This window comes from Trachypithecus francoisi, unplaced genomic scaffold, assembly GCF_009764315.1.
Source record: "Trachypithecus francoisi isolate TF-2019V2 unplaced genomic scaffold, Tfra_2.0 Lachesis_group3, whole genome shotgun sequence".
NCBI classification, from domain to species: domain Eukaryota; kingdom Metazoa; phylum Chordata; class Mammalia; order Primates; family Cercopithecidae; genus Trachypithecus; species Trachypithecus francoisi.
Genome location: NW_022681468.1, coordinates 89,764,947 through 89,791,507, shown reverse-complemented (window position 1 = coordinate 89,791,507; position 26,561 = coordinate 89,764,947). Strand labels below are relative to the sequence as shown.

At 44.9% G+C, this 26,561-nt stretch overlaps 1 protein-coding gene and 1 long non-coding RNA gene across 2 annotated transcripts in view; one reads left to right on the top strand and one right to left on the bottom strand.

The window, feature by feature from the left end:
• PGPEP1L (pyroglutamyl-peptidase I like) overlaps positions 1-23,271 on the bottom strand; it is a 50,646-nt gene extending 27,375 nt beyond the window's left edge. Inside the window, 3 exon segments of the mRNA XM_033188874.1 lie at positions 14,509-14,561; positions 22,336-22,570; positions 23,024-23,271. Of these exon segments, the coding sequence (XP_033044765.1) occupies positions 14,509-14,561; positions 22,336-22,369 (87 nt within the window). The 5' untranslated portion in view covers positions 22,370-22,570; positions 23,024-23,271.
• LOC117070144 lies at positions 22,467-22,975 on the top strand. Its single transcript, XR_004431782.1, has 2 exons — positions 22,467-22,701; positions 22,856-22,975. It is a non-coding gene; the product is annotated as an uncharacterized LOC117070144 (long non-coding RNA).
• Positions 23,272-26,561: the final 3,290 nt, after the last annotated feature.

Here is a 26,561-nt window from a genome sequence, read left to right as displayed (position 1 = left end):
CTCAATCTCCTGACCTCATGATCCACCCGCATGGCCTCCCAAAGTGCTGGGATTACAGGTGTGAGACACCGTGCTCGGCCTGGAGTAAGTACTCTTTAAACATTGCTTGGTAATCTTCATGATACTGATAAAGTTGACTTTTGCTGGGAGAATGCAGGAGGATAGAAAAGAAAAATATTCATTCATGTAACCAGTGAACACATAGCCGGGCCCTCGGTGGAGATGGGGATATGTTACACAGGTCCCTAGAGACAGTGAGATGCTTGTATTGACACAAGTTGCTACATGCCCTTTTGTTCATTATTCAGCCCATCTAAGTCTATTTCTGTATCTGTGTAATGGGTCAAATGAACGTACATGAACTTTACCTTAATACAGCCACTTAAATGATTATACCTACTATGGACACTGTTGGCCATATGCCGGCACTTTCAGTGGGTACTACCAATGAGGTCCCAAACCAGAATCCCGGTGGAGTCTACAGACGTGTTGGTGGAGGACCTGGAGTGACCCAAGATAGCCCAGAAAGAGAGACAGTGGTCCTGCAGATTGATAGTGAAGAGAGCTTCTAAAGAGGTTGCAATGGACTCTGCCCAGACGAAAATAACACAAAGAAGGGGAAAATGAAAACTAGAGACTGATAGCAAGGACGGCGGAAAAGGCAAATTTGACTGGCAGAGGGTACCGGAACCCTGGACGTGGGCCTGCCAGCCTAGGAAACTGCTGCTTCCAGATGCCATTCCTGGTAGTGCTCCTTGCGCATCATCCGCTGTTACTGGGGCTTCTGTTCTGGTCACCACGCACACGGCCCTATGGTGAGCAAGAAGATTGAGCAGCCTGTAGTGCAGTCTATGTCTAAGGCACTGGAAGCAGAACTTGAAGAGAGGCAAATATGAACTCATGGCAGAGGGACAACCATGAAGAGATGGATGTAGGGCTGAGGCATTTGAGTGAATACCCTCACTTTGCTCACCTCAGGTTCTCGGGTCCTTCTATCTCTTGAGTTTTACTAAGTTTTAAACCCACTGGCTGGGTGCAGTGGCTCACGCCTGTAATCCTAGCACTTTGGGAGGCCAAGGCAGGCGGATCACCTGAGGTTAGGGGTTCAGGACCAGCCTGGCCAACATGGTGAAACCTCGTCTCTACTAAAAATACAAAAATTAGCTGGCGTGATGGCAGGCGCCTGTAATCTCAGCTACTCAGGAGGCTGAGGCAGGAGAATTGCTTGAACCCGGGAGGCAGTGGTTGCAGTGAGCCAAGATGGTGCCACCACACTCCAGCCTGGGCAACAGAACAAGACTCCATCTCAAAAACAAAAAACAAACAAACAAACAAAAAAACCATTCTTGTGCTAGAAGTGATCCTCTTCCTCTGAACTAAATGTTTTCTGGCCCCAGGGGAAGAGCACAAGTGGGCTGAACCTGGACTTCTTTCAACAGGACCAAGTGAGGTTGGAAGGCAGGCACCTCCACTTTGTGGCAAGTGCCCTCAGGTCGGATGTGCAACCTCTCTGAGCATCCCTTTCCTCATCTGCAAAGTGGGAACAATTTCAATGTCTCTGGAAGGCAGGAAGAATTCAGTGAACTACTCCGCATAGTGTCTGGTACGGTAAAGAGCATGTGATCATTTTGAGAATTTATTCCAGCTTTCCGGAAGAAGTTAGCCTTCATTGCTGCTTCCACCAGGCAGCCTTCCCAGCTACCCTCCCTCCAGGGTACAGTTTCTTTTCACTTTGCTTTAGCTTCCTCATTATGTTGCTTTCTTCCACATGTTCTCCAGAATGAAATTAATCTCTTTTCTCCCTCAGATGCCTATAGTGCAGCATGCAGCTCTTCTCAGAATCTGCTTTGTGTTATAATTATTTTGTTTATGGACCATGTCCTCTCCCTAAACAGGAACGCCTATAGGGAATTGTGGTATAAGACAGAGTATACTTAGCCTGTGTCCCTGGTTCCAGGCACAGAGCTTCAAAAAACCCTTAGAATTTCATGAGTGATAGAAGTGTCTTTCATGGGAATGAGGTGACTCATGTGGGCCCCCCACTGAAGATAATAGCTTCAGGATGGGATCTGGCCACCAGAAAAAACAATCAAGTGATCAGAGAGTTACACTTTCTGGTACCAGATCTTCAAAAAGGGGAGGTGGACTGAAGATTGAGTTTAATCACATGACCAATGATGTAATCAGTCATGTCTACATAATGAATCTCCAATAAAAACTCTGGATACCAAAGCTAAGTAGAGCTTCTTGATGAGTGCCTGGATGTGCCAGGAGGGTAACATACCAACTCCATAGTGAGAGGGCATGGATTTGGGATCCTCCCAGACCTCACCCTTCATAATGAAACTGTAATTGTAAGTACAGCACATTACTGAGTTCTGTAAGTAGTTCTGGTGAATCATTGAACCTGGGGTTGTAGGAACTCCTGAATTAATAGCCATTTGGTCAGAAGTGCAGGTGGATCTGGTGACCCCTTGAAGTGTGGCTGGCATCTAAAGTGGGGACAACTTAATGGAAAACTTTGCCCTTAGCCTATGGGGTCTGTGCTAACTCCAGATAATTAGTGTCAAAATTGTATGCAGTACACCCAGTTGGGGTGGAAATGGAAGTGGAAAAGACTAACATTATAATAGTCTTTGTGCTCCACATTAGGAATGGATAAATATATGTCAGACTTCAAAGAGCTGATACAGGCCGGGCGTGGTGGCTCACGCCTGTAATCCCAGCACTTTGGGAGGCCGAGTCAGGTGGATCACGAGGTCAGGAGATGGAGACCAGCCTGGCCAATATGGTGAAACCGGGTTTCTACTAATAATACAAAAATTAGCCAGGTGTGGTGGCGTGTACCTATAGTCCCAGCTAATTGAGAGGCTGAGCCAGGAGACTTGCTTAAACCCAGGAGGCAGAGGTTGCAATGAGCCAAGATTGTGCCTCTGCACTCCAGCCTGGGAGACAGAGTAAGACTCTGTCTCAAAAAAAAAAAAGAGAGATGATTTAATTTTTTTTTTTTTTTTTTGAGGCGGAGTCTCGCTCTGTCGCCCGGACTGGAGTGCAGTGGCCAGATCTCAGCTCACTGCAAGCTCCGCCTCCCGGGTTTATGCCATTCTCCTGCCTCAGCCTCCCGAGTAGCTGGGACTACAGGCGCCTGCCACCTCGCCCGGCTAGTTTTTGTATTTTTAGTAGAGACGGGGTTTCACCGTGTTAGCCAGGATGGTCTCGATCTCCTGACCTCGTGATCCGCCCGTCTCGGCCTCCCAAAGTGCTGGGATTACAGGCTTGAGCCACCGCGCCCGGCCGAGATGATTTAATTTTTGATATTCATATGGGCATTTGTTATTTCTTTGACCTTCCTCTGTTTGGGGCAACCCCTGATATTGGAGTGTTGGTCGCAGATAGAGTCTGGCTCCCACTACATCTGCTGAAAAGGCTAGACAGTCTCTCATGCAGCCAGGACAGGGTCACATGACTTAGGCTCAGCCAATATGATGCACTCACCCTCAACTTTCCATCAGGAGCAAATGTTTCTGATAGGAGCAACAACACCAAGTTTCCCAGGGCAAAAGTAAAGTCTTACGAGGCGGGCAGGGGTGGTGATGGGGTGGTGGTGGGTGCAGTATCCAGTGGCATGAGGACAACTACAGTGCCTCGTGTTCAGCAGAGACGGCAGTGGTGCCTTTACCCACCTTGTTCTATGGGGTGATTTTTGGTCTCTATGACTGAAGCTTTGTTTGTTTTCTTATCTGTTTTGTAATTTTATTGAAACCACATAGTCTATTTCTACGCTTTAATAGTTACTCTTGAAGATGGCCAAATAGGAGTAGCTCTAGTCTGCAGCTCCCAGTGAGATCAACACAGAAGGCGGGTGATTCCTGCATTTCCAACTGAGGTACCCGGTTCATCTCATTGGGACTGGCTGGACAGTGGGTGCAGCCCACGGAAGGTGAGCTGAAGCAGGGTGGGGTGTCGCCTCACCTGGGAAGCACAAGGGGTCTGGGGATTCCCCTCTCCCAGCCAAGGGAAGCTGTGACAGACTATACTGGGTGGAACAGTACACTGTGGCCCAGATACTGTGCTTTTCCCACAGTCTTCACAGCTGGCAGACCAGGAGATTCCCTCTGGTGCCTAGGCCACCAGGGCCCTGGGTTTCAAGCACAAAACTGGACAGCTGTTTGGGCAGACACCTAGCTAGCTGCAGGAGTTTATATATTTTTTTCATACCCCAGTGACACCTGGAATGCCAGCGAGATAGAATCATTCACTCCCCTAGAAAGAGGGCTGAAGCCAGGGAGCCAAGTGATCTAGCTCAGTGGGTCCCACGCCCACAGAGCCCAGCAAGCCAAGATCCATTGGCTTGAAATTCTTGCTGCTAGCACAGCCGTCTGAGGTCGACCCAGGACCCTTGAGCTTGGTGAGGGGAGGGGTGTCCACCATTCCTGAGGCTTAAGTAGATGGTTTTACCCTCAGAGTGTAAACAAAGCCACCAGGGAGTTCGAACTGGGCACAGCTCAGCAAGGCTGCTGTGGCCAGACTGCCTCTCTAGATTTCTCCTCTCTGGGAAGGGCATCTCTGAAAAAAAAGGCAGCAGCCCCAGTCAGGGACGTATAGATAAAACCCCCATCTCCCTGGGACAGAGCACCTGGGGGAAGGGGCAGCTGTGGGCGCAGCTTCAGCAGACTTAAACGTCCTTGCCTGACAGCTCTGAAGAGAGCAGCGGATCTCCCAGCACAGTGTTTGATCTCTGATAAGGGACAGACTGCCTCCTCAAGTAGGCCCCTGACCCCTGTGTACGCTGACTGGGAGACACCTCCCAGTAGGGGCTGACAGACACCTCATACAGGAGAGCTTTGGCTGGCATCTGGAAGGTGCCCCTCTGGGACGAAGCTTCAGGCAGCAATCTTTGCTGTTCTGCAGCCTCTGCCAGTGATACCCAGGCAAACAGGATCCAGAGCGGACCTCCAGCAAACTCCAGCAGACCTGCAGTAGAGGGGCCTGACTGTTAGAAGGAAACTAACAAACAGAAAGAAATAGCATTAACATCAACAAAAAGGATGTCCAGACACAGAAACCCCATCCAAAGGTCACCAACATCAGAGACCAAAGGTAGATAAATCCACAAAGATGGGGAGAAACCAGTGCAAAAAGGCTGAAAATTCCAAAAACCAGAATGCTGCTTCACCTCCAAAGGATCACAGCTCCTCGCCAGCAAGGAAACAAAACTGGATGGAGAATGAGTTTGATGAACTGACAAAGCAGGCTTCACAAGGTGGATAATAACAAACTCCTCTGAGCTAAAGAAGCGTACTCTAACCCAATGTAAGGAAGCCAAGAACCTTGAAAAAAGGTTAGACAAATTGTTAACTAGAATAACCAGTTAAGAGAAGAACACAATTGACCTGATGGAGCTGAAAAACACAGCACAATAACTTCACGAAGCATACACAAGTATCAATAGCTGAATCGATCAAGTGGAAGAAAGGATATCAGAGATTGAAGATCAACTCAATGAAATACAGTGAGAAAACAAGATTAGAGAAAAAAGAGTGAAAAGAAATGAGGAAAGCCTTCAAGAAATATGGGACTACGTGAAAATAACAAATCGACATTTGATTGGGGTACCTGAAAGTGACAGGGAGAATGGAACCAAGTTGGAAAACACTCTTCAGGATATTATCCAGGAGAACTTCCCGAATCTAGCAAGGCAGGCCAACATTCAAATTCAGGAAATACAGAGAATACCACAAAGATATTCCTGGAGAAGAGCAACCCCAAGACACATAATCATCAGATTCACCAAGGTTGAAATGAAGGAAAAAAATTTTAAGGGCAGCCAGAGAGAAAGGTCGGGTTAGCCACAAAAGGAACCCTATCAGACTAATAGTGGATCTCTCGGCAGAAACCCTGCAAGCCAGAAGAGAGTGGGGGCCAATATCCAACACTCTTAAAGAAAAGAATTTTCAACCCAGAATTTCATATCCAGCCAAACTAAACTTCATAAGTAAAGGATAAATAAAATCCTTTATAGATAAGCAAATGCTGAGAGATTTTGTCACCACCAGGCCTGTCTTACAAGAGCTCCTGAAGGAAGCACTAAACATGGAAAGGAACCACTGGTACCAGCTACTGCGAAAACATACCAAATTGTAAAGACCATTGATGCTATGAAGAAACTGCATCAACTAATGGGCAAAATAACCAGCTAGCATCATAATGGCAGGATCAAATTCACACAAAACAATATTAACCTTAAATGTAAATGGGCTAAATGCCTCAATTAAAAGACACAGACTGGCAAATTGGATAGAGTCAAGACCCATTGGTGTGCTGTATACAGGAGACTCATCTCACATGCAAAGACACACATAGGCTCAAAATAAAGGGATGGAAGAATATTTACCAAGCAAATGGAAAGCCAAAAAGAAAAAAAAAAAAAGCAGAGGTTACAATCCTAGTCTCTGATAAAACAGACTTTAAACCAACAAAGATCAAAAGAGACAAATAAGGGCATTACATAATGGTAAAAGGATCAATGCAACAAGAAAAGCTAACCATCCTAAATACATATGCACTCAATATAGGAGCACCCAGATTCATAAAGCAAGTTCTTGGAGACCTACAAAGAGACTTAGACTCCCACACAATAATAATGGGAGACTTTAACACCCCACTGTCAATATTAGACAGATCAATGAGTCAGAAAATTAACAAGGATATCTAGGACTTGAATTCAGCTCTGGACCAAGAGGACCTAATAGACATCTACAGAACTCTCCACCCCAAATAAACAGAATATACATTCGTCTCAGCACCACATCACACTTATTCTAAAATTGACCACATAATTGGAAGTAAAACACTCCTCAGCAAATGCAAAAGAGTGGAAATCATAACAGTTTCTCAGACCACAGTGCAATCAAATTAGAACTCAGCATTAAGAAACTCACTCAAAACCGCACAACTACATGGAAACTGAACAACCTGCTCCTGAATGACTACTGGGTAAATAATGAAATTGAGGAAGAAATAAAGATGTTCTTTGACACCAATGAGAACAAAGATACAATGTACCAGAATCTCTGGGACACATTTAAAGCAGTGTGTAGAGGGAAGTTCATAGCACTAAATGCCCACAAGAGAAAGCAGTAAAGATCTAAAATCAACACCCTAACATCACAATTAAAAGAACTACAGAAGCCAGAACAAACAAACTCAAAAGCTAGCAGAAGACAAGAAACTAGGATCAAAGTAGAACTGAAGGAGATGAAGACATGAAAAACTCTTCAAAAAATCAATGAATCCAGGAGCTGGTTTTTGAAAAGATCAACAAAATAGATAATACGCTAGCCAGACTAATAAAGAAGAAAAGAGAGAATAATCAAATAGATGCAATAAAAAATGATAAAGGAGATATCACCACTGATCCCACAGAAATACAAACTACCATCAGAGAATACTGTAAATACCTCTACACAAATAAACTAGAAAATCTAGAAGAAATGGATAAATTCCTGGACACATACACCCTCCCAAGATTAAACCAGGAAGAAGTCAAATCCCTAAAGAGACCAATAACAAGTTCTGAAATTGAGGCACTAATTAATAGCCTACCAACCAAAAAAAGTCCAGGACCAGACGGATTCATGGCCAAATTCTACCAGAGGTACAAAGAGGAGCTGGTACCATTCCTTCTGAAACTATTCCAAACAATAGATAAAGAGGGAACCTTCCCTAACTCATTCTATGAGGCCAGCATCATCTGGATACCAAACCCTGGCAGACACACAATAAAAAAAGAGAATTTCAGGCCAATATCCCTGATGAATATTGATGCAAAAATCCTCAGTACTGGCAAACTGATTCCAGCAGCACATCAAACAGCTTACCTGCCATGATCAAGTCAGCTTCATCCCTGGAATGCAAGGCTGGTTCAATATATGCAACTCAATAAACGTAAGCCATCACATAAACAGAACCAATGACAAAAACTACATGATTATCTAAATAGATGTAGAAAAGGCCTCCAACAAAATTCAACACACCTTCATGCTAAAAACTCTCAATAAACTAGGTACTGATGGAATGTATCTCAAAATAATAAGAGCTATTTATGATAAACCCATAGCCAATATCATACTGAATGAGCAAAAAACTGGAAGCATTCGCTTTGAAAACTGGCACAAGACAAGGATGCCCTCTCTCACCACTCCTATTCCTATTGGGAGTTCGGGCCAGGGCAATCATGCAAAAGAAAGAAATAAAGGGCATTCAAATAGGAAGAGAGGAAGTAAAATTGTCTGTTTGCAGATGACATGATTGTATATTTAGAAAACCCCATTGTCTCAGCCCAAAATCTCCTTAAGCTGATAAGCACCTTCAGCAAAGTCTCAGGATGCAAAATCAATGTGCAAAAATTACAAGCATTCCTATACACCAATAACAGACAAACAGAGAGCCAAATCATGAGTGAACTCCCATTCACAATTGCTACAAAGAGAATAAAATACCAAGGAATACAACTTACAAAGGATGTGAAGGACCTCTTCAAGGAGAACTACAAACCACTGCTCAAGGAAATAAGAGAAGACACAAACAAATGGAAAAACATTCCATGCTCATGGATAGGAAGAATCAATATCATGAAAATGGCCATACTGCCCAAAGTGATTTATAGATTCAATGCTATCCCAATCAAGCTACCATTGACTTTCTTCACAGAATTGGAAAAAACTACTTTAAATTTCATATGGAACCAAAAAAGAGCCCGCATAGCCAAGACAATCCTAAGCAAAAAGAACAAAGCTGGAGGCATCATGTTACCTGACTTCAAACTATACTACAAGGCTACAGTAACCAAAACAGCATGGTACTGGTACCAAAACAGATATATAAACCAATGGAACAGAACAGAGGCCTCAGAAATAACAGCATGCATCTACAACCATCTGATCTTTGACAAACCTGACAAAAACAAGCAATGGGGAAAGGATTCGCTATTTAATAAATGGTGTTTGGAAAACTGGCTAGTCATATGCAGAAAGCTGAAACTGGATCCCTTCCTTACACCTTATACAAAAATTAACTCAAGATGGATTAAAGACTTAAACATAAGAAACCTAAGACCTAAAACCATAAGAACCCTAGAAGAAAACCTAGGCAATACCATTCAGGACATAGGCATAGGCAAAGACTTCATGACTAAAACACCAAAAGCAATGGCAACAAAAGCCAAAACTGACAAATGGGATCTAATTAAAGAGATTCAGCACAGCAAAAGAAACTATCATCAGAGTGAACAGGCAACCTACAGAATGGGAGAAAATTTTTGCCATCTATCCATCTGACAAAGGGCTAATATCCAGAATCTACAAAGAACTTAAATTTACAAGAATAAAACAATCCTATCAAAAAGTGGGCAAAGGATATGAACAGACACTTCTCAAAAGAAGACATTTATGCAGCCAACAAACATATGTAAAAAAGCTCATTATCACTGGTCGTTAAAGAAATGCAAATCAAAACCACAATGAGATACCATCTCACGCCAGTTAGAATGGTGATCATTAAAAAGTCAGGAAACAACAGATACTGGAGAGGATGTGGAGAAATAGGAATAGTTTTACACTGTTGGTGGGAGTGTAAACTAGTTCAACCATTGTGGAAGACAGTGTGGCAATTCCTCAAGGATCTAGAACTAGAAATACACAGATACAGAAAATCAAACACCGCATGTTCTCACTCATAGTGGGAGTTAAACAATGAGAATACATGGACACTAGGGGGTGGGGGTGGGCATCACACACTGGGGACTGTCAGGGGATAGGGAGCTGGGGGAGGGATAGCATTAGTAGAAATACCTAACGTAGATGATGGGTTGATGGGTGCAGCAAACCACCATGGCACGTGTATACCTATGTAACAAAACTGCATGTTCTGCACACGTACCCCAGAACTTAAAGCATAATTTAAAAAATTACATGAAAAAAATTACATGAATTACAGAACTTAAAGTATAATTTAAAAAATTACATGTCTTTGCTTCATTTTTCGTGTTTTTGAAAGATAATTTTGCTGGGTGTACAATTTCATTTTGAAAAAACAAAATGAAAAAAAATAGTTACTCTTGAAATTTTTCCATACATATATAATTTAACAAAGTCTAAAGCTGATAGCTGGATGCTTGTCCTGTAGAATACAAGGACCTTAAAAAACTTAAACTTTGGCCTGGTGCGGTGACTCACTCCTGAAATCCCAGCACTTTGGGAGGCTGAGGCGGGTGGATCACGAGGTGAGGAGATCGAGACCATCCTGGCCAATATGGTGAAACCCCATCTCTACTAAAAATGCAAAAATTAGCTGGGCGTGGTGGCACACACCTGTAGTCCCAGCTACTTGGGAGGCTGAGGCAGGAGAATAGCTTGAACCTGGGATATGGAGGTTGCAGTGAGCCAAGATCATGCCACTGCACTCCAGCCTGGGTGAAAAAGCAAGACTCTGTCTCAAAAAACAAAAACAAAAACAAAAAACTTAAACTTTGATCATCCTTCTTGGCTTATAAAAGCTTTCATTGTCTTACATTTTAGTTCAGTTCTCTATTTTAAGCCTAAAAAGAAGCTATTGGCTGGGTGTGGTGGCTCACACCTGTAATCCCAGCACTTTGGGAAGCTGAGGTGGGTGGATTGCTTGAGTCCAAGAATTCAAGATCAGCCTGAGCAACATGGCAAAACCTTGCCTCTACTAAAAAATACAAAAACTAGCCAGGCATGGTGGCACGTGCCTGTAGTCCCAGCTATACTGCATTCCAGCCTGGGCAATTGGAGTGAGACCCTGTACCAAAAAAGAAAAAAAAATGGAGCCATTATTACTACGACCTTATACAAATAATGCTAGTCTAGATTTTGCCTGCAGGCTCACTACCCCTCTTTGCATTTCACAGTCTTTCTCAGATCATTCTCTTTCCTTCTGAAGGACGTTCTTTAGTTGTTCCCTTAGGGTTGTGCCTTTGATAGTAAACTCTTGGTGCTTGTTTTTATAAAAATGTCTTTGCTTCATTTTTCATGTTTTTGAAACATAATTTTGCTGGGTACACAATTATAGGTTGATAACTTTTTGGCACTTTGAATATATTACTCTATGTATTCTGGTTTTTACTGTTGCCTTTGAGACATTTACTCTTAGTCTAATTAGGTTGTCAGTTTTTGCAAGTAATCTGTCTGTTTCTCTCTGGCTAAAAAGACCTCCTTGTCTTTGGTGTTCTGTAGCTTAACTATAATGTGTATAGGTGTGGATCTTGTTTGTCCTTGCTTGGTCTATTTTGTGCTCATCTCTGTGGATTCATGCCTTTCATCACTTCTGGAATATTCTTAGTCATTATCTCTATGAATATTGCTTCTGTTCCATTCTCATTGTTCTTTCTTTCTGGAACTCCTATTAAATGTATTTAGAACATTATATTTTATTGTCCACATTTATTTTCTGTCTTCTTTCTATAACTCCTTATGCTACCCTTTGAGTAATATCTTCAGATCTATCTTCTAGTTCACTAATATTCCCTTCATTTTTCTCTAAACTTCCATATATGCATATGTATGTATATATATGTATATCTAATCTGTCTTTATTGAGATATAATTCACCTCCCATACAATTATCCCATTTAAAGTGTACAAGTCAGGCCGGGTGCAGTGGCTCACACCTGTAATCCCAGCACTTTGGGAGGCTGAGGTGGGTGGATCACCCGAGGTCAGGAGTTTGAGACCAGCCTGAGCGACATGGTGAAACCCCCATCTCTACTAAAAATATAAAAATTAGCCAGGCATGGTGGCACATGCCTGTAATCCCAGCCACTTGGGAGATTGAGGCAGGAGGATCTCTTGAACCCAGGAGGCGGAGGTTGCAGTGAGCCAAGATGGCACCACCGCACTCCAGCCTGGGCGACAGAGCTAGACTGTGTCTCAAAATAAATAAATAAATAAATAAATAAATAAAGTCTACAATTCAATGGTTTTTAGTAGATGCACAGAGTTATGTAACCATCACTACAATCAATTTTAGAATCCTTCTATCACTCCCAAAAGAAACCCCATATTCATTAATTGTCACTCCCCATTTCCCCACCACCTTCCTCCTCTTCATCTACCCTAGAAAACCGTTAATGTTATTTTTGTCTCAATAGATTTGCTTAATCTGGACAATTAGGTAAGTGGAATCTTACCATATGTAGTCTTTTGTGACTGGTGCCTTTCATTTACCATAATTCTAACCTACCTTTTAAATCATCTGTTAAATTTTTCACCTCAACAATTGTGTTTTAAATTTCTGTCAGTTTTATTACTCTCCTTTTCAATTTACCCGATCTTTTCATAGTCTTTTTGCTTACTTTTGTGATTCTATCTTTAAATATTTCACATGTAGTTATGCTATTTTCTGATCATTCTTGTAGCTGAAGTCCTTGAGCTCCTAAATCTGCTTCTGCTGATTCTTATCCATGGTAGTTTGCTTCTCTGTATAGTTGGTGAACTTTAATTGGAAGCCAACATTTAATTCATCTTAATTTGTGAAAAATCAGAGGTTTTCATTCAAGAGAAATTGCACAAGCTTCTGCAGGAGTCAGGGTGCTTGAGACCACAAGGTCCCTTAAGGGACTGACTTAAAGAAAGGTCAGACCACAAGGTCCCTCAAGGGTCTGACTTAAAGAAAGAGCCTCGGTTTCATCTCCACCCCACCTTGCTGCTCACAATGCTGATCATGAAATTCACCCTCACCTGTGTATGTGGGCTAACCAATCACCTCAGCCTGAAGCTCTTGGTATGTGTGTATGTGTGTGCGTATGTCTAGGTGTATACATGCATGTGTATATAGGGGTGTGTGTGTGTGTACATATGTATATGTATGGGTGTGCATGTATGTATATGTATGTTGTGTGTGCATGTTGTATATGTATATATGTATGCATGTGTATATGCCTGCATGTGTGTTACATGTGTGCATGTTGTATATGTATATATGTATGCATGTGCATATGCCTGTGTGTTGTGTGTGTACGTGTTGTATATGTATTTATGCATGTGTGTATGCATGTGTGCATGTGTGGGTATGTGTTTGGTCCTCAGCGCTGTCCTTTACCTTCTGCTTGCCCAGTGATGCACAGAGGCTCTATCTTATCCAGTGATATCTACCTTATCTGTGAATCATCAGAGTCAGATCCTATTTGCCTGCAACTGAGAACCCTGACTCATGGAATAGCCTTTTAGTAATAGAAGAATTATATCTGTGAGTACTGACAGAATGCCCCACCCGGTTCTAGGGGGTTTACATGTGTTAACTCCCTTAATCATCACACCTTCCCATTTCACAGATGAGAAAACTGAGACACAGAAAAGCTGGGTGACTTGTCTTGGGTCTCACAGCTTGCAACTGTTGGAACTGGGAGCTAAACCCAGGAGGCTTGGCTCTTTTCCATTTTCATGACTGCAAAAAGAAATGGAAGGGTTCAGGATCATCCAGGATTTGGCAGAAAAGGTCCTGTTTTTTGAGGAACTGCCTGCAGACACACAGGAGCCCATGAAAGCCCCAAGCTGGCCTTTCTGTTATGTTGTGTGCAGCAGTGAGGCTTGGCAGTGGCTCTGGGATTCCCTCAGCGTTTTCCTGGTTGAAAGAAACCTAAACTCTAACTCAAGAGTTGAGAGTTTCCTTGACTGCATCTGTACTGACAGCCTAGAAAACCAATGCTACAGCTGCTGCAAATGCATGGTACAAGTGGTTTTGCTGCATTTTCAAATTGACTGAGAAACTCAGAATAGCCTAAAGACCCCACCTTGATCCAACGGAGGCATGAAATTGATGGCCAAGTGTGAATAAGCAGTTGGCGGTGTGTCACCTGAGTGACAGCTGTATGGGGACAGAGAGCAGACAAGTGCCCCAAGGAGAAGAGGCAGTTCCCTCCTCAAGGCCTGTCTGAGGTTGTGCTTTGTCCTAGTTGGCTACTTTCTTACAAATAAGCATGCTGTGTATGACAACAGACATTTATTAAGTGCTTACTCTGTGCCCAGGTGCTAAAATAGCTGCTTGTACAAAGTGGTTTTACATTACATATTTACCTTTTTGGATCCTCAGAACAATCCTGAACATCTGCTCTATTATTCCCTCATTTCATGAATGAGAAAGCTGAGGCTGGGGGAAATGACTTTCCCAGGCCCCATAGCCAGACGGGACGCAGACAATAGAAACCTAGCTCTGGGCCAGCGAACCTGCTCTGGGGACACTCCCCATCCCTCCCAGGAGGGTCCCTTTAGGCCCCTTTCTTTATTTGAGAGGCAGGAGCGGCATGAGGTAGTCAAGTCACAACCCAAGGGCCAAAAACAAGCTGTTCTCCCAGGGACCCATGCACTTGTTTTTCCTCCCGCCCCTGCAGATCTGGTTACTGAGGGGCCTGCAGGCTGGGGGTTTCTCAGCAGCCACAGAAGAAACTCACTGGGCGCTGAGCTCCTGGGTCTTGAGCTGCAGGGTTTTTACCTTCACTGCTTCCCAGCTGGAATTCACCAAGTGCTGCCGGAAGGGCCCAAAACCTGAAACCAAACATGCCCAGGTTTGCTCATGCCAGATCTTAGGACTGGGGCCTCTACTCCTGGCTGCTCTCGAGCACCAGGCCCCACCCCATAAGACTCTCTTCCTGCTCCTCCGACCATCTTGGGCCCTAGGGATCTTTGCACGCCCCCTTTCCCATGGAGGCTGCAACTGTGCCAACCTGGGAGCATTCTCAGAGTCCTCATCTGTGAAGCATTGTTGGGGAGCAAAGAAAGAACATGGAGCTGACCCACTGCCAAGTTGGGAGGGCTTAAGAACATGTGTGCACAAATGTCTGAATAAAAAGCATGCTTTGTAGAGAACCCTGAAATAGACCCACATGAATACACCCAGTTGTTTGTTGACATAGGTGCAAAAGCAGTTTCAATGGAAGAGGGATAGGTTCGTCAACAAATGGTGTTAGAACAATTAGACAACAACAGGCAAAAAACTGAATCCTTCAACCTAAGCCTCACCCCTTACACAAAACTTAACCCAAATGAATAATGGACTTAAATATAAAAAGCAAAAGTAGCCCAGCACGGTGGCTTATGCCTGTAATCCCAGCACTTTGGGAGGCCAAGGTGGGTGGATTACCTGAGGTCAGGAGTTCGAGACCAGCCTGGCCAATATGGTGAAACCCCGTCTCTACTAAATATACAAAAATTAGCCAGGTATAGTGGTGGGCACCTATAATCCCAGCTACTAGGAAGGCTGAGGCAGGAGAATCGCTTGAACCTGGGAGGCAGAGGTTGCAGTGAGCTGAGATTGCACCACTTCACTCCAGCCTGGGTGAAAGAGCAAAACTCTGTTTCAGAAAAAAAAAAAAAAAAGCTATAAGTTTTCTGGGGGGAAGGTGAAAATCTTAGGCTATAAGGCCAGGCAAAGAGTTCTTAGATTTGAAACCAAAAGCAGGCTGCATAACAGGAATAATTAACAACTGGATTCCATCAAAATTAAAAACTTTTGCTCTGTGAAAGACCCTGTTAAGAGGAGGAAGAGATAAGCTACAGATGGAGAAAACAGTTGCAAATCATGTATCTCACCAAGGCTTTGTATATAAAATACATAAAGGACTCTTGAAACTCAAACAGTTCAATTAGCAGATGGGCAAGCCACATGAAGAGACGTGTCATTGATGAGGATATACAGTTGACAAATAAGCACATGAAAAGATGTTCAACATCACCTGCTATCATATAAATACATATTAAAATCTGGATGAGATGTCACCACACACTTATCAAAGTGGCTAAAATAGAAAGACTGATAACACCAAATGTTGACAAGGATGAGGAGAAACTAGGTTACTCACACATTGCTGGTGGGAATATAAAATGGTACTGTCGCTCTGGGAAATAGCTTGAAAATTTTGTTTGTTTTTTTAATTGAAAGTGGATTTACCAGCATTTGCACTACTGGACATTTATCTCAGAGAAATGAAAACTTATTTTCATACAGAAGTGTATACAAAAATGTTCATAGAAGTTTTATTTGTAATAGACCAAAGCTGTAAACTACCCAAAGGTTCTTCAGTGGGTTAACAGTCAAACAAATCATGGTTCACCCATCTCATGGAATACACTCAGCAGTGAAAAAAAAAGTAGAAACATCAAAATGTCCATCAACTGATGAACAGCAAACAAAATGCGGTAAAATCCACACAATGAAATATTATTTGTCAATAAAAAGCAACGAAGTACTGATACATGCTACCACGTGGATCAACCTTGAAAACATGCTAAGCGAAAGAAGCCAGACGCAAAGGACCACACGTAAAATGATTCCGTGTATATGAAATGTCAGAATAGGCACATCAATAGGGACAGAAAGTGCATTAGTGGTTGCCAGAAGCTGGGTATGTGTGTTGTGGCGGGACATGAGTGGTGACAGCTAAGGCGTGTGGGGTTTCTTTTTGGGGTGCTGAAAATGTTCTAAAATTGACTGTAGTGATGAATATGTAACTCTGTGACTATACTGAGCCACTGATTGTTACTCACTTTAAATGAGTAAATTGTATGGCATGTGGATTATATCTCAGTGAAGTAGTTTAAAAACTTTTTATAATGAAGTGACTATTGATACACACAACTTGGAGAACCTTAAAGAAATTACGCCAAGTGAAAAAGAACCAATCTCAACAGGACATATACTGCATGATTTCATTTATATAATATTTGTGTTTTTTCTTTATTTTTGTTTGTTTGTTTCCTTTTTGAGACAGTCTTGCCCTGTCACCCAGGCTGGAGTGCAGTGGTGCAATCTCAGTTGCTCACTGCAACCTCCACCTCCCGGGTTCAAGCAATTCTCCTGGCTTAGCCTCCTGAGTAGCTGGGATTACAGGCACCCACCACCACGCCCAGCTAATTTTTGTATTTTTAGTAGAGATGGGGTTTCACCATGTTGGCCAGGCTGGTCTGGAACTCCTGACCTGGAACTCCTGGTCTGGAACTCCTGACCCCACTTGTCCTCTCAAAGTACTGGGATTATAGGCATGAGCCATTGCACCTGGCCCTATTTTTTTTTTTTTTTTTTTTTTTCAAACAAGATCTCACTCTGTCACGCAGGCTGGAGTGCAGTACCAGGATCATAGCTCACTGCAGCTTCAATCTCCTGGGCTCAAGTGATCCTTCCACCTCAGCCTCCCTAGTAGCTGGGACCATAGGTGCATGCCACCATATCTGGTTAATTTTTTGTATTTTTGCCATGTTGCCCAGGCTGCCCTCGAACTCCTGGTCTCAGGCGATCCACCCCTCTCAACCTCCCAAAGTGCTGGGATTACGGGTGTGAGTCATTGTGAGAGGTGACAACGTGCTAGCAGCCCTCACTCGCTCTCGGGGCCTCCTGGGCCTCAGCATCCACTCTGGCTGCACGTGAGGAGCCCTTCAGCCCGCTGCTGCACTGTGGGAGCCCCTCTCTGGGCTGGGGGAGGCCGAAGCCGGCTCCCTCTGCGAGGAGGTGTGGAAGAAGAGGCGCCGGCAGGAACCCCGGCTGCGTGCCACCCTCCCGGGCCAGCGCGAGTTAGGGGTGGGCCCTGGCTCTGCGGGCTCTGCTGCTGGCAGGCAGAGCTGCCCGCGGGTGCCGCCTAGCCCCGGGCAGTGAGGGTCTTAGCACCCGGGCCAGCAGCTGCGGAGGGTGCACCGGGTCCCCCAGCACTGCCGGCCGCCCGCACCACACTTGAGTTCTCGGGGGGCCTCAGCTGCCTCCCTGTGGGGCAGGGCTCCCGACCTGCCGCCTGCCATGCTGGAGCCCCCACACCGGTGGGTTCCCACACAGCCAGAGCCTCCCAGATGGATGCCACCCGGGACTGCCCAAGGGCTAAGGAGTGCGTGTGCGCAGCGCAGGACTGGTAGGCTGCTCCACCTCCCTGTGGCCCCTGCTAGGGATCCACTAGGGGAAGCCAGCTGGGCTCCTGAGTCGGGTGGGGACTTGGAGAACTTTGGGGTCTAGCTAAAGGTTTGTAAATGCACCAATCAGCACTTTGTGTCTAGCTCAAGGTTTGTAAAAGCACCAGCACTCTGTGTCTAGCTAATCTAGTGGTGACTTGGAGAACTTTTGTCTAGCTAAAGGATTATAAATGCACCAATCAGCACCCTATCAAATCGGACCAATCAGCTCCCTGTAAAATGGGCCAATCAGCTCTCTGTAAAATGAACCAATCAGCAAGACATGGGTGGAGCCAGATAAGGGAATAAAAGCAGGCTGCCGGAGCCAGCGGCGGCAACCTGGTTGGTTCTCCTTCCATGCCGTGCAGCTTTGTTCTTTTGTTCTTTGCAATAAATTTTGCTGCTGCTCACTCCTTGGGTCCATGTCTCCTTTATGAGCTGTAACACTCACGAGGAAGGTCTCCAGCTTCACTCCTGAAGCCATGGAAACCACGAACCCACCAGAAGGAAGACACTCCAGACACATCTGAACATCTGAAGGCACAAACTGCGGACACACCATCTTTAAGAACTGTAACACTCACTGTGAGGGTCCGCAGCTTCATTCTTGAAGTCAAAGAGACCAAGAACCCACCAATTCCAGACACAATCATGCCCAGCCTACATAAAATATTTGTAAAATAAAATGATTATACAGATGGAGAACAGACTAATGGTTGCCAGGTGTTTGCGATGGGAGGAAGGGGGTGGGTGTGGCTGTAAAGAGCTAGCATGAGTGAGCTTTGTGGTGATGGTACTGCTACGTATCGTGATGGTGATGGTGGTTATAGGAAGCTACACACGAGATGAAACTATATACCCTGCATGCACATACAAATTTTGAATTATACCAATGTCAACATCCTGGCTTTTACATTGAAAATGTTAATATGTCAATATCAGGAGAGGCTGGGTAAAGGGTATAGGGGACCTCTCTGTACACTTCTTTGCAAATTCCTATGAATATTTATTTCAAAATAAAAAGTTTTAAAAACTGTGTGGCCTCCTCTGTGGGAGACTATCCAGTGCCAGATATGCCTGTGATGGAGTGGGGTGCTCAGTTAAGTGGGCTGCAGGTACAAGTGGAATTCTCTAACTCAGCTTTATCCTGGAGCACAGCTGAGGTTTTGTTCCATCTCTGATTCCTGTGACACATTTCTCAATTCATTCAAATTCTTAGATGAGGAAAGGGCTGTGATTAAGTGTCAGTCTCTGAAAACCCAGCTCCCTGGACCTCAGGCCTTTAGAATAGGAACCAGTTCTGCAGAGAAACTTGAATTATGCCTTTGCAATTCCTGAACATCAGAGTCTGGACCCACAAACAGGGTTGACTCACGAGGGGGTAAAAACTTTCTCAGGGAATGAAAAAGTTTTGGACAGGACGTCCCAAAAAGCCCATGGTGTCCTCTGAATTGACCAAATCCTTTAGAATAAATAAGACTTTAGCTGCCTCTGGAAACAGACAGAAAAAAAAAAAGCAGTTATAGAAAATTGTGAGATTAAGAAAAAAAAAGCACTGAGAAGCCAGGTACCTCCTGGGATAATAAAAATGCAGTAACACACAAAAATCACATTCTGCTTTAGAATCATATTTTTATCAGCAAATATGACATCTCTTATCTGTTTTAAATTAGAAAAATCAATTCTGCAAGTGAAGGTTTGAAGCTCTTGTGTTGCAGGGTCAAACCTCACTTTAAACTTGGTCGGCCCCCCAGTGGAACTTGCAAAAGGAGCTGGAGAAATCTCAGAATTCTGAGAGGCCCATGGGAGGGATGCATGTTTTCTCACTCTTGTTATTATTGTTGGTACCAGTCTGAACACCTTGATCTCGAAGCAATTTGTCAGAGCCTTAGTTCTCCCACCATCTATCTACATGCCAATTGTCTTGGTGAGATTTACACATGAAGCAAATCCAATTAAATGAAGAGACTGCCCCTGGCAGCTCAAAGCATTTCTTTTTTTTTTTTTTTTTTTTTGAGACGGAGTCTCGCTCTGTCGCCCAGGCTGGAGTGCAGTGGCCAGATCTCAGCTCACTGCAAGCTCCGCCTCCTGGGTTTACGCCATTCTCTCGCCTCAGCCTCCCGAGTAGCTGGGACTACAGGCGCCCGCCATCTCGCCCGGCTAATTTTTTGTATTTTTTTAGTAGAGACGGGGTTTCACCGTGTTAGCCAGGATGGTCTCGATCTCCTGACCTCATGATCCGCCCGTCTCGGCCTCCCAAAGTGCTGGGATTACAGGCTTGAGCCACCGCGCCCGGCCGCTCAAAGCATTTCTAACACAGGAAGGCCATGCTCTGGAATCCAGCGGGCATTCTCAAATCGCGGCTGATTATCAGGTACTTCATCAAGCAATCTCCAGTTTGCCAGCAAACCACAGGCTGACAAGACAAAGGCAGGGGTCAGTGTGATTCTAAGATGGTGCTTCAATGTTCGTATTTCATTCATGACAAGCATTGCATGTATGAGGAGTACAGTTTCCTTAGGAATTCAAGAGTAATTTGAATCATTCAATCTCCAGAACCAAAATAACACAAATAAGAGCAAGGGAGATAAAAGGTTTCCCAAAGAACTTTCTTTTTCTCAGAAGGTCGATAGGAGTTTGAATTACAGTCTGAAAAGATTAAGCGACACAACTTTCAATTTCCCATTCATCCAGGAAACCCTGTCTCTTCATCCAACACAATTCAGAAAACTTAAAACTGGCCAAATGTGTCTAACTAAAAATGAAGGCTGGACACGATGGCTCATGCCTATAATCCCAGCATTTTGGCAGGCCAAGGCGGGAGGATCACTTCAGCCCGGGAGTTAGAGACCAGTCTAGAGAATATAGGAAAACGCTGTTTCTACTAAAAACTAAAACAAAATACATGGTGGGTGTGGTGGTAAGTGCCTGTTGTCCCAGCTACTCGAGAGGCTGAGGTGGGAGGATTACTTGAGCCCAGGAGTTTGAGGCTGTGGTGAGCTATGACTGAGTCACTGCACTCCAGCCTGGACAACAGACGGAGACTGTCTCAGAAAAATTAAAAATACAAAAATAAAAATAGGGCCAGGCGCGGTGGCTCATGCCTGTAGTCCCAGCACTTTGGGAGGCTGAGGCGGGCAGATCACGAGGTCAAGAGATGGAAACCATCCTGGCCAACATGGTGAAAACCCGTCTCTACTAAAAATACAAAAATTAGCTGGGCGTAGTGGTGGGCGCCTGTGGTCCCAGCTACTCGGGAGGCTGAGGCAGGAGAATCACTTGAACCAGGGAGGCGGAGGTTGCAGTGAGCCGAGATTGGGCCACTGCACTCCAGCCTAGTGACAGAGTGAGACTCTGTCTGAAAAAAAAAAAATTAATAAAAATAAAAATAAAAGAGCTTTGTGAAGATCAGACCCCCAGGGTCCGGCTGGGATGCTGACTTGGTGAGGCACATGTGGGTGGGGGTGACTTTGGATGTACTGGTGTTTGCAGAAGTGAGCAGCCACCATTCCTTCCAAGTTGACCTTCTGGGGCTCAGGGTCTCCAGCTAGTGGCTGTCAGGGGTGCTTCAGAGCTCCCTGAGAAATGGAAGTTCTCACTCTGGGAGCGGGGCCTGTGTATTCCTTCGCGGGTGGCCTTTGTAGACGGGCTCACAAGCCTTGTGACGGCCCTGTGGTTTCTGGGCCTACAGATTCCTCTTCCTTGCTATGAGCCTGCACCCCCAAGGGATACCTCACGTGCCTCAGGCCTCACTCAGGGAAAGCAGGTACCAGCCTCAGCTTCCTCTCTGCTGGGTTGAAGGGCAAGGTCTGAGCCTAAGCCACCAGCGACACCTTCGTGCCTGCCACTCAAGAGTTATTTGAGGCCGGGCGCGGTGGCTCAAGCCTGTAATCCCAGCACTTTGGGAGGCCGAGACGGGCGGATCACGAGGACAGGAAATCGAGACCATCCTGGCTAACACGGTGAAACACCGTCTCTACTAAAAACTACAAAAAACTAGCCGGGCGAGGTGGCGGCGCCTGTAGTCCCAGCTACCCGGGAGGCTGAGACAGGAGAATGGCGTGAACCCGGGAGGCGGAGCTTGCAGTGAGCTGAGATCCGGCCACAGCACTCCAGCCTGGGTGACAGAGCAAGACTCCGTCTCAGAAAACAAAAAAAAAAAGTTATTTGAAGCGAATGAGCCACAGAAGCAGAAATGCCTGTGTTCCTGATTGTTTATTAATGGGGCACAGCAGGAAGTCCGTTTCCATCTGGAATTATTGGCACCACCAGTTGCCACTCTTTTTTCCCGTCAGGAAACTGTTTAAGACCCAGGATCAAGCCAGTGCGCATTCCAGGGCCAGGCTAAAATCAGCAACAAATAGCAGAGAAAAAAATTATATAGTCTTACCAGTCACCACCACGCAGCTGGGCTGGGAATCCATGAAGACGAAGTGGGAGCTCGCGCTGCGCTTCCTGGGTCAGGCGGCTGCCCAGTGGCCGGGCTCTGCGCTCTCTGAGCTCCGGGCTTTTCCTCCGCCTGGCCGCCTGCTGGCCTGGGGAGGGGGTGCCGCTATGGAGCCGGAGCCCAACCCCTCCTGGCCGCCGGGCTTCCGTAGCGTTCTGGGCCCCGAAAGGCCAAGGATCTGGGGGAGGGTGATAAGGCGATGCCCGTTTGAAGTAGAACGATCCAGCTCAGGACAGCGGGTTGGAGTGCCAGCAAGGACTTTCTGGACATTTGGGCCTGGGTCAGTTTGTTGTTCAGGATGGTTCAAAGGTGAGCTAAGGGTTTGGCCACCAGCTGTCCGGGTTTGCCTGGGATGGAGGGGTGTCTGGGACGGGTAGAACGTGCTCAAAGGGGTGCCGTCCTGGGCACTGTGGGCTACCCTACAATAAGATCGTTTATTTAGATCTTATTTTTTCCTCTTTAGTAATCCCCGCTCCCTGCCAGAGCCCCTCATTGTGTTTGGCCGTTGTGATTTGGTAAAATTTGATTGCTCTGGAAACTCATTCCACAAAATACGTGACATGTGAGCAGAAGAAAAAAAAAAGAAGAAGAAAAGAAAAAGAAAGAAAACAAAACCATAGATGAATCTTACCGCGCCTGCCTTTAAAATATTGATTGAAAGCACTGCTGCTGTGGGTCCTCAGGGAAGTTAACCTCTGTGCTCAGGTTTCCTGTTTTGAGAAATGAGGATCACAGCACCGGATCATGTATGGATTCTTTCTGTGTCCCAGGCACTGTCCCCAGCTTCATTGGCCCTGAGGGACAGAGGCTTGCCACCTAGTTAGTGTCTGTGCAGGCTTGGTAGCTCTGCGCTCACCGTCCTGCGTTCTGCCTGCGAAAAGTGCTTGCTTGACACTGTGCTGGACTCCTTAAATGTGCCACTGACAGTGAGCCACAGCCGTGGCATGCCACCTGGCTCTGCAGACAGTCCTCCTCTTTTTAATTGTGTCAGAATAACTGAAAAAGCTAACATTTGGGGCTATTTCCTCTATTGAAGAAGCTGTTATACAACATCTTGATCTTTCAGAAAATACTATTTAAAAACAAAAGAAAACAGAACAAACTTTTGGCCAGGTGCACTGGCTCATGCCTTTAATTTCAGCGTTTTGAGAGGCCAAGGTGGGAGGATAGCTTGAAGCCAGAAGTTCAAGATCAACCTAGGCAACATGGCAAGACTGCGTCAATTAAATTTTTAAAAAAGTGATGTGTGCCCATAGTCCTGGCTACTCGGGAGGTTGAGGCGGGAGGATCACTTGAGCCCAGTCAGGCATAACTGCACCTCTGCACCCTACGCTGGGTGACAAAGCGATACCCTGTCTCTAAAAATATTCTCAAGAACTTTTTTTTTAAATGAAAAATACTATTTTTCCAAAGTTGTATAATAAGAGGAAGAAGAGCCGTAATTCTCTGTTCCCATCTAGGCCTGGGTAGGAGAAGCTCCCTTCAGGGAAGCAGGCAGACCCTCTCAAGCACCGTGCTGCCTCTAGAAAGCTCAGTGTGACAGCAGGACCACGTGGCTGCATCTTCTGAATTGTCCTCCTGATATAAAACGCTCCCTTTTAATTGGGATCACCTCCAGGGATTAGACCCCACTTGATGGCTTTCTGGGATTCTGAACCAGGCTCAGTTCCCTTTAATTGGCTCCTGGTGTGGGCTGCAGGCTTTTTTACAGCCAACAACAGGTGGGAAGTGCCATTTGCTCCCACTGGTCTCCCACTCCCTGCCCTGAGAAGCTGGGGCCCACCTTTGTGTTGAGTGGGATGCAGAGGACTTTGAACTTGCCTTATTTCATGGAAGTTACCCAGTTTCTCACATTCCCTGAGGCACTTGTGGGCTTGGTCTCAACCTTCTCTGGTGAGCAGCTCTCCTGGCTCCTATCACTTACCTAGTTCCATCATGGGGGCTTGGCTTCCCCTGCACTGTTAAAGGAAGAGATTGGGCCATTAAGAAATGCCCTTTTTTTTTTTTTTTTTTTTGAGATGTAGTCTCACTCTGTCACCCAGGCTGGAGTGCAGTGGCGTGATCTCAGCTCACTGCAACCTCCGCCTCCCAGGTTCAAGCAATTCTCTGCCTCAGCCTCCCGAGTAGCTGGGGTTACAGGCACCTACCACCATGCCTGGCTATTTTTTGTATTTTTAGTAAAGACAGGGTTTGACCATCTTGGCCAGCTGGTCTTGAACTCCTGACCTCGTGATCCACCTGCCTCAGCCTCCCAAAGTGCTGTGATTGCAGACATGAGCCACTGCGCCTAGCCAGAAATGCCCACTTTTGTAAACTTGGTTGCTGCTAGGGACCAACCCCGCTGTCAGCATTCACCGATGAGGTCTGGGAATGGGAACCTGTGTTTAAGCAGACTCCCTAAGTGCTAAGACTGCCCGTCTTTAACCATACTACTTTTCTGATAACAAAGCTGAAATTTTCATCATTACTTTTTTTTTGATTTGACATGAGCTACTCTTATTTTAACTAAACTGGAATGTGTCCTGGAGTTTTCACTTTCCCATAATTGACTTGTCATTTTTTTCTGTTCCAAAGTTTTCTCTAATTTTGAAATTAATAGAAAAAGAAAACAACAGATATAAAATATTTTACTTAGTCACAGTGATATGTCTATTTGTGTATTCATTCACCTCTCCTCTCCCCACACAAGAAACCCCCAGCACAGTCCTACATTCTGGAATGAAAATAGCTCCAAGAAGTATGGATTTTGAGGTTCAACATCTGCACTTTTATTTCTTTTTCCATTGTAAAAACAAATGGTCTCTAATAATTGATGTCAAACACAGTCTTCAGGCCGATGAAATACAGTAAGCCTGAGAACGAATAAGGGAACGAAATAGAGCTGTTTTATTTAACAGAAAGCACAGTGATCTTCCTTACAAGCTAGATTCCCGAGAGGAAAATGTTTGTAATCAGATTTGACTCTAGGATTAAGAGGGCAAGGTGCGACCCTCTTAGTGAACCAACAAGCAAGCAACAGTACACAAGTGTTCTCACCAGGGACAGCAAATGGGAGTTGCCAAGATTACAAGATCCCAAGATGTAAACTATTTCACGTGCTGAACTAAACTCAGAACTTTGTGGGATTTGTTTTAAATTTCTCATTGGCAAGTGGTGACTTCCTGCTCTAGAAAGAAAAATGATTAAAGGGGTTTGTTTACTGTTTCTGACACAAACAGCTCTAACAACACATTTTGTACACTTGACATAAATGAAATTTAATCAAACTGGTCAAATTCCTTTGGGAGGTGGGGAGAAAATAAATCAATCAGCAAGAAGCACTTGTGATTTCCAAAATAATGATAACATAAGTCTTTCTCTATGTCTAACATTTTCTTTCCAGATAAGCGACTTAGCTCTACTGTAAAACACAACCCATAGCCAAATTGCTTCTTGTCCAAGCACTACGGGATCCTCCAATAATATCACTCTACTGAGGCAGCATTCAGAACTCACCCTCCCCTACACCTCTGCCTCTGCAGCTTTGTACCCCAGCAGTGGCCAGCCAGCACACGATTTCTGAAAAGGGCCAGAAAATAAATGAATAAATGTAGTAGGCTTTGCTTTGTTTTTTTTTTTTTTTTTTTTTGAGACAAGTTCTCACTCTGTGGCCCAAGCTGGAGTGCAGTGATGCAGTCTCGGTTCAGTGCAACCTCCGCCTCCCGGTTCAAGCAATTCTCATGCCTCAGCCTCCTGAGTAGCTGGGATTACAGGTGTGCACCACCACACCGGGCTAATTTTAGTAGAGACAGGATTTCACCATGTTGGCCAGGCTGGTCTCAAACTCCTAACCTCAAGTGATCTGCTTGCCTTAGCCTCCTAAAGTGCTGGTATTACAGGGGTAAGCCACTACACCTGGCCCACGTTGTAGGCTTTGTGGGCCAGTTGCAACTTGGCTGTTGTGGCGTGAAAGCAGCAATAGATAATATGTAAGTAAATGGGTATGACTACATTCCAATTATTATTTATGGATGCTGAATTTTGAATTTAATATAATGCCAATGTATCATGGATTTTGTGTCTTTGGATTTTTTCAGCTATTTACAAGTGTAGAAACTATTCTTATCTCTCAGGCTGAACAAAAACGGGCAATGGCTAAATTAGGGCTGTGAGCTGTCATTTGCAAAATC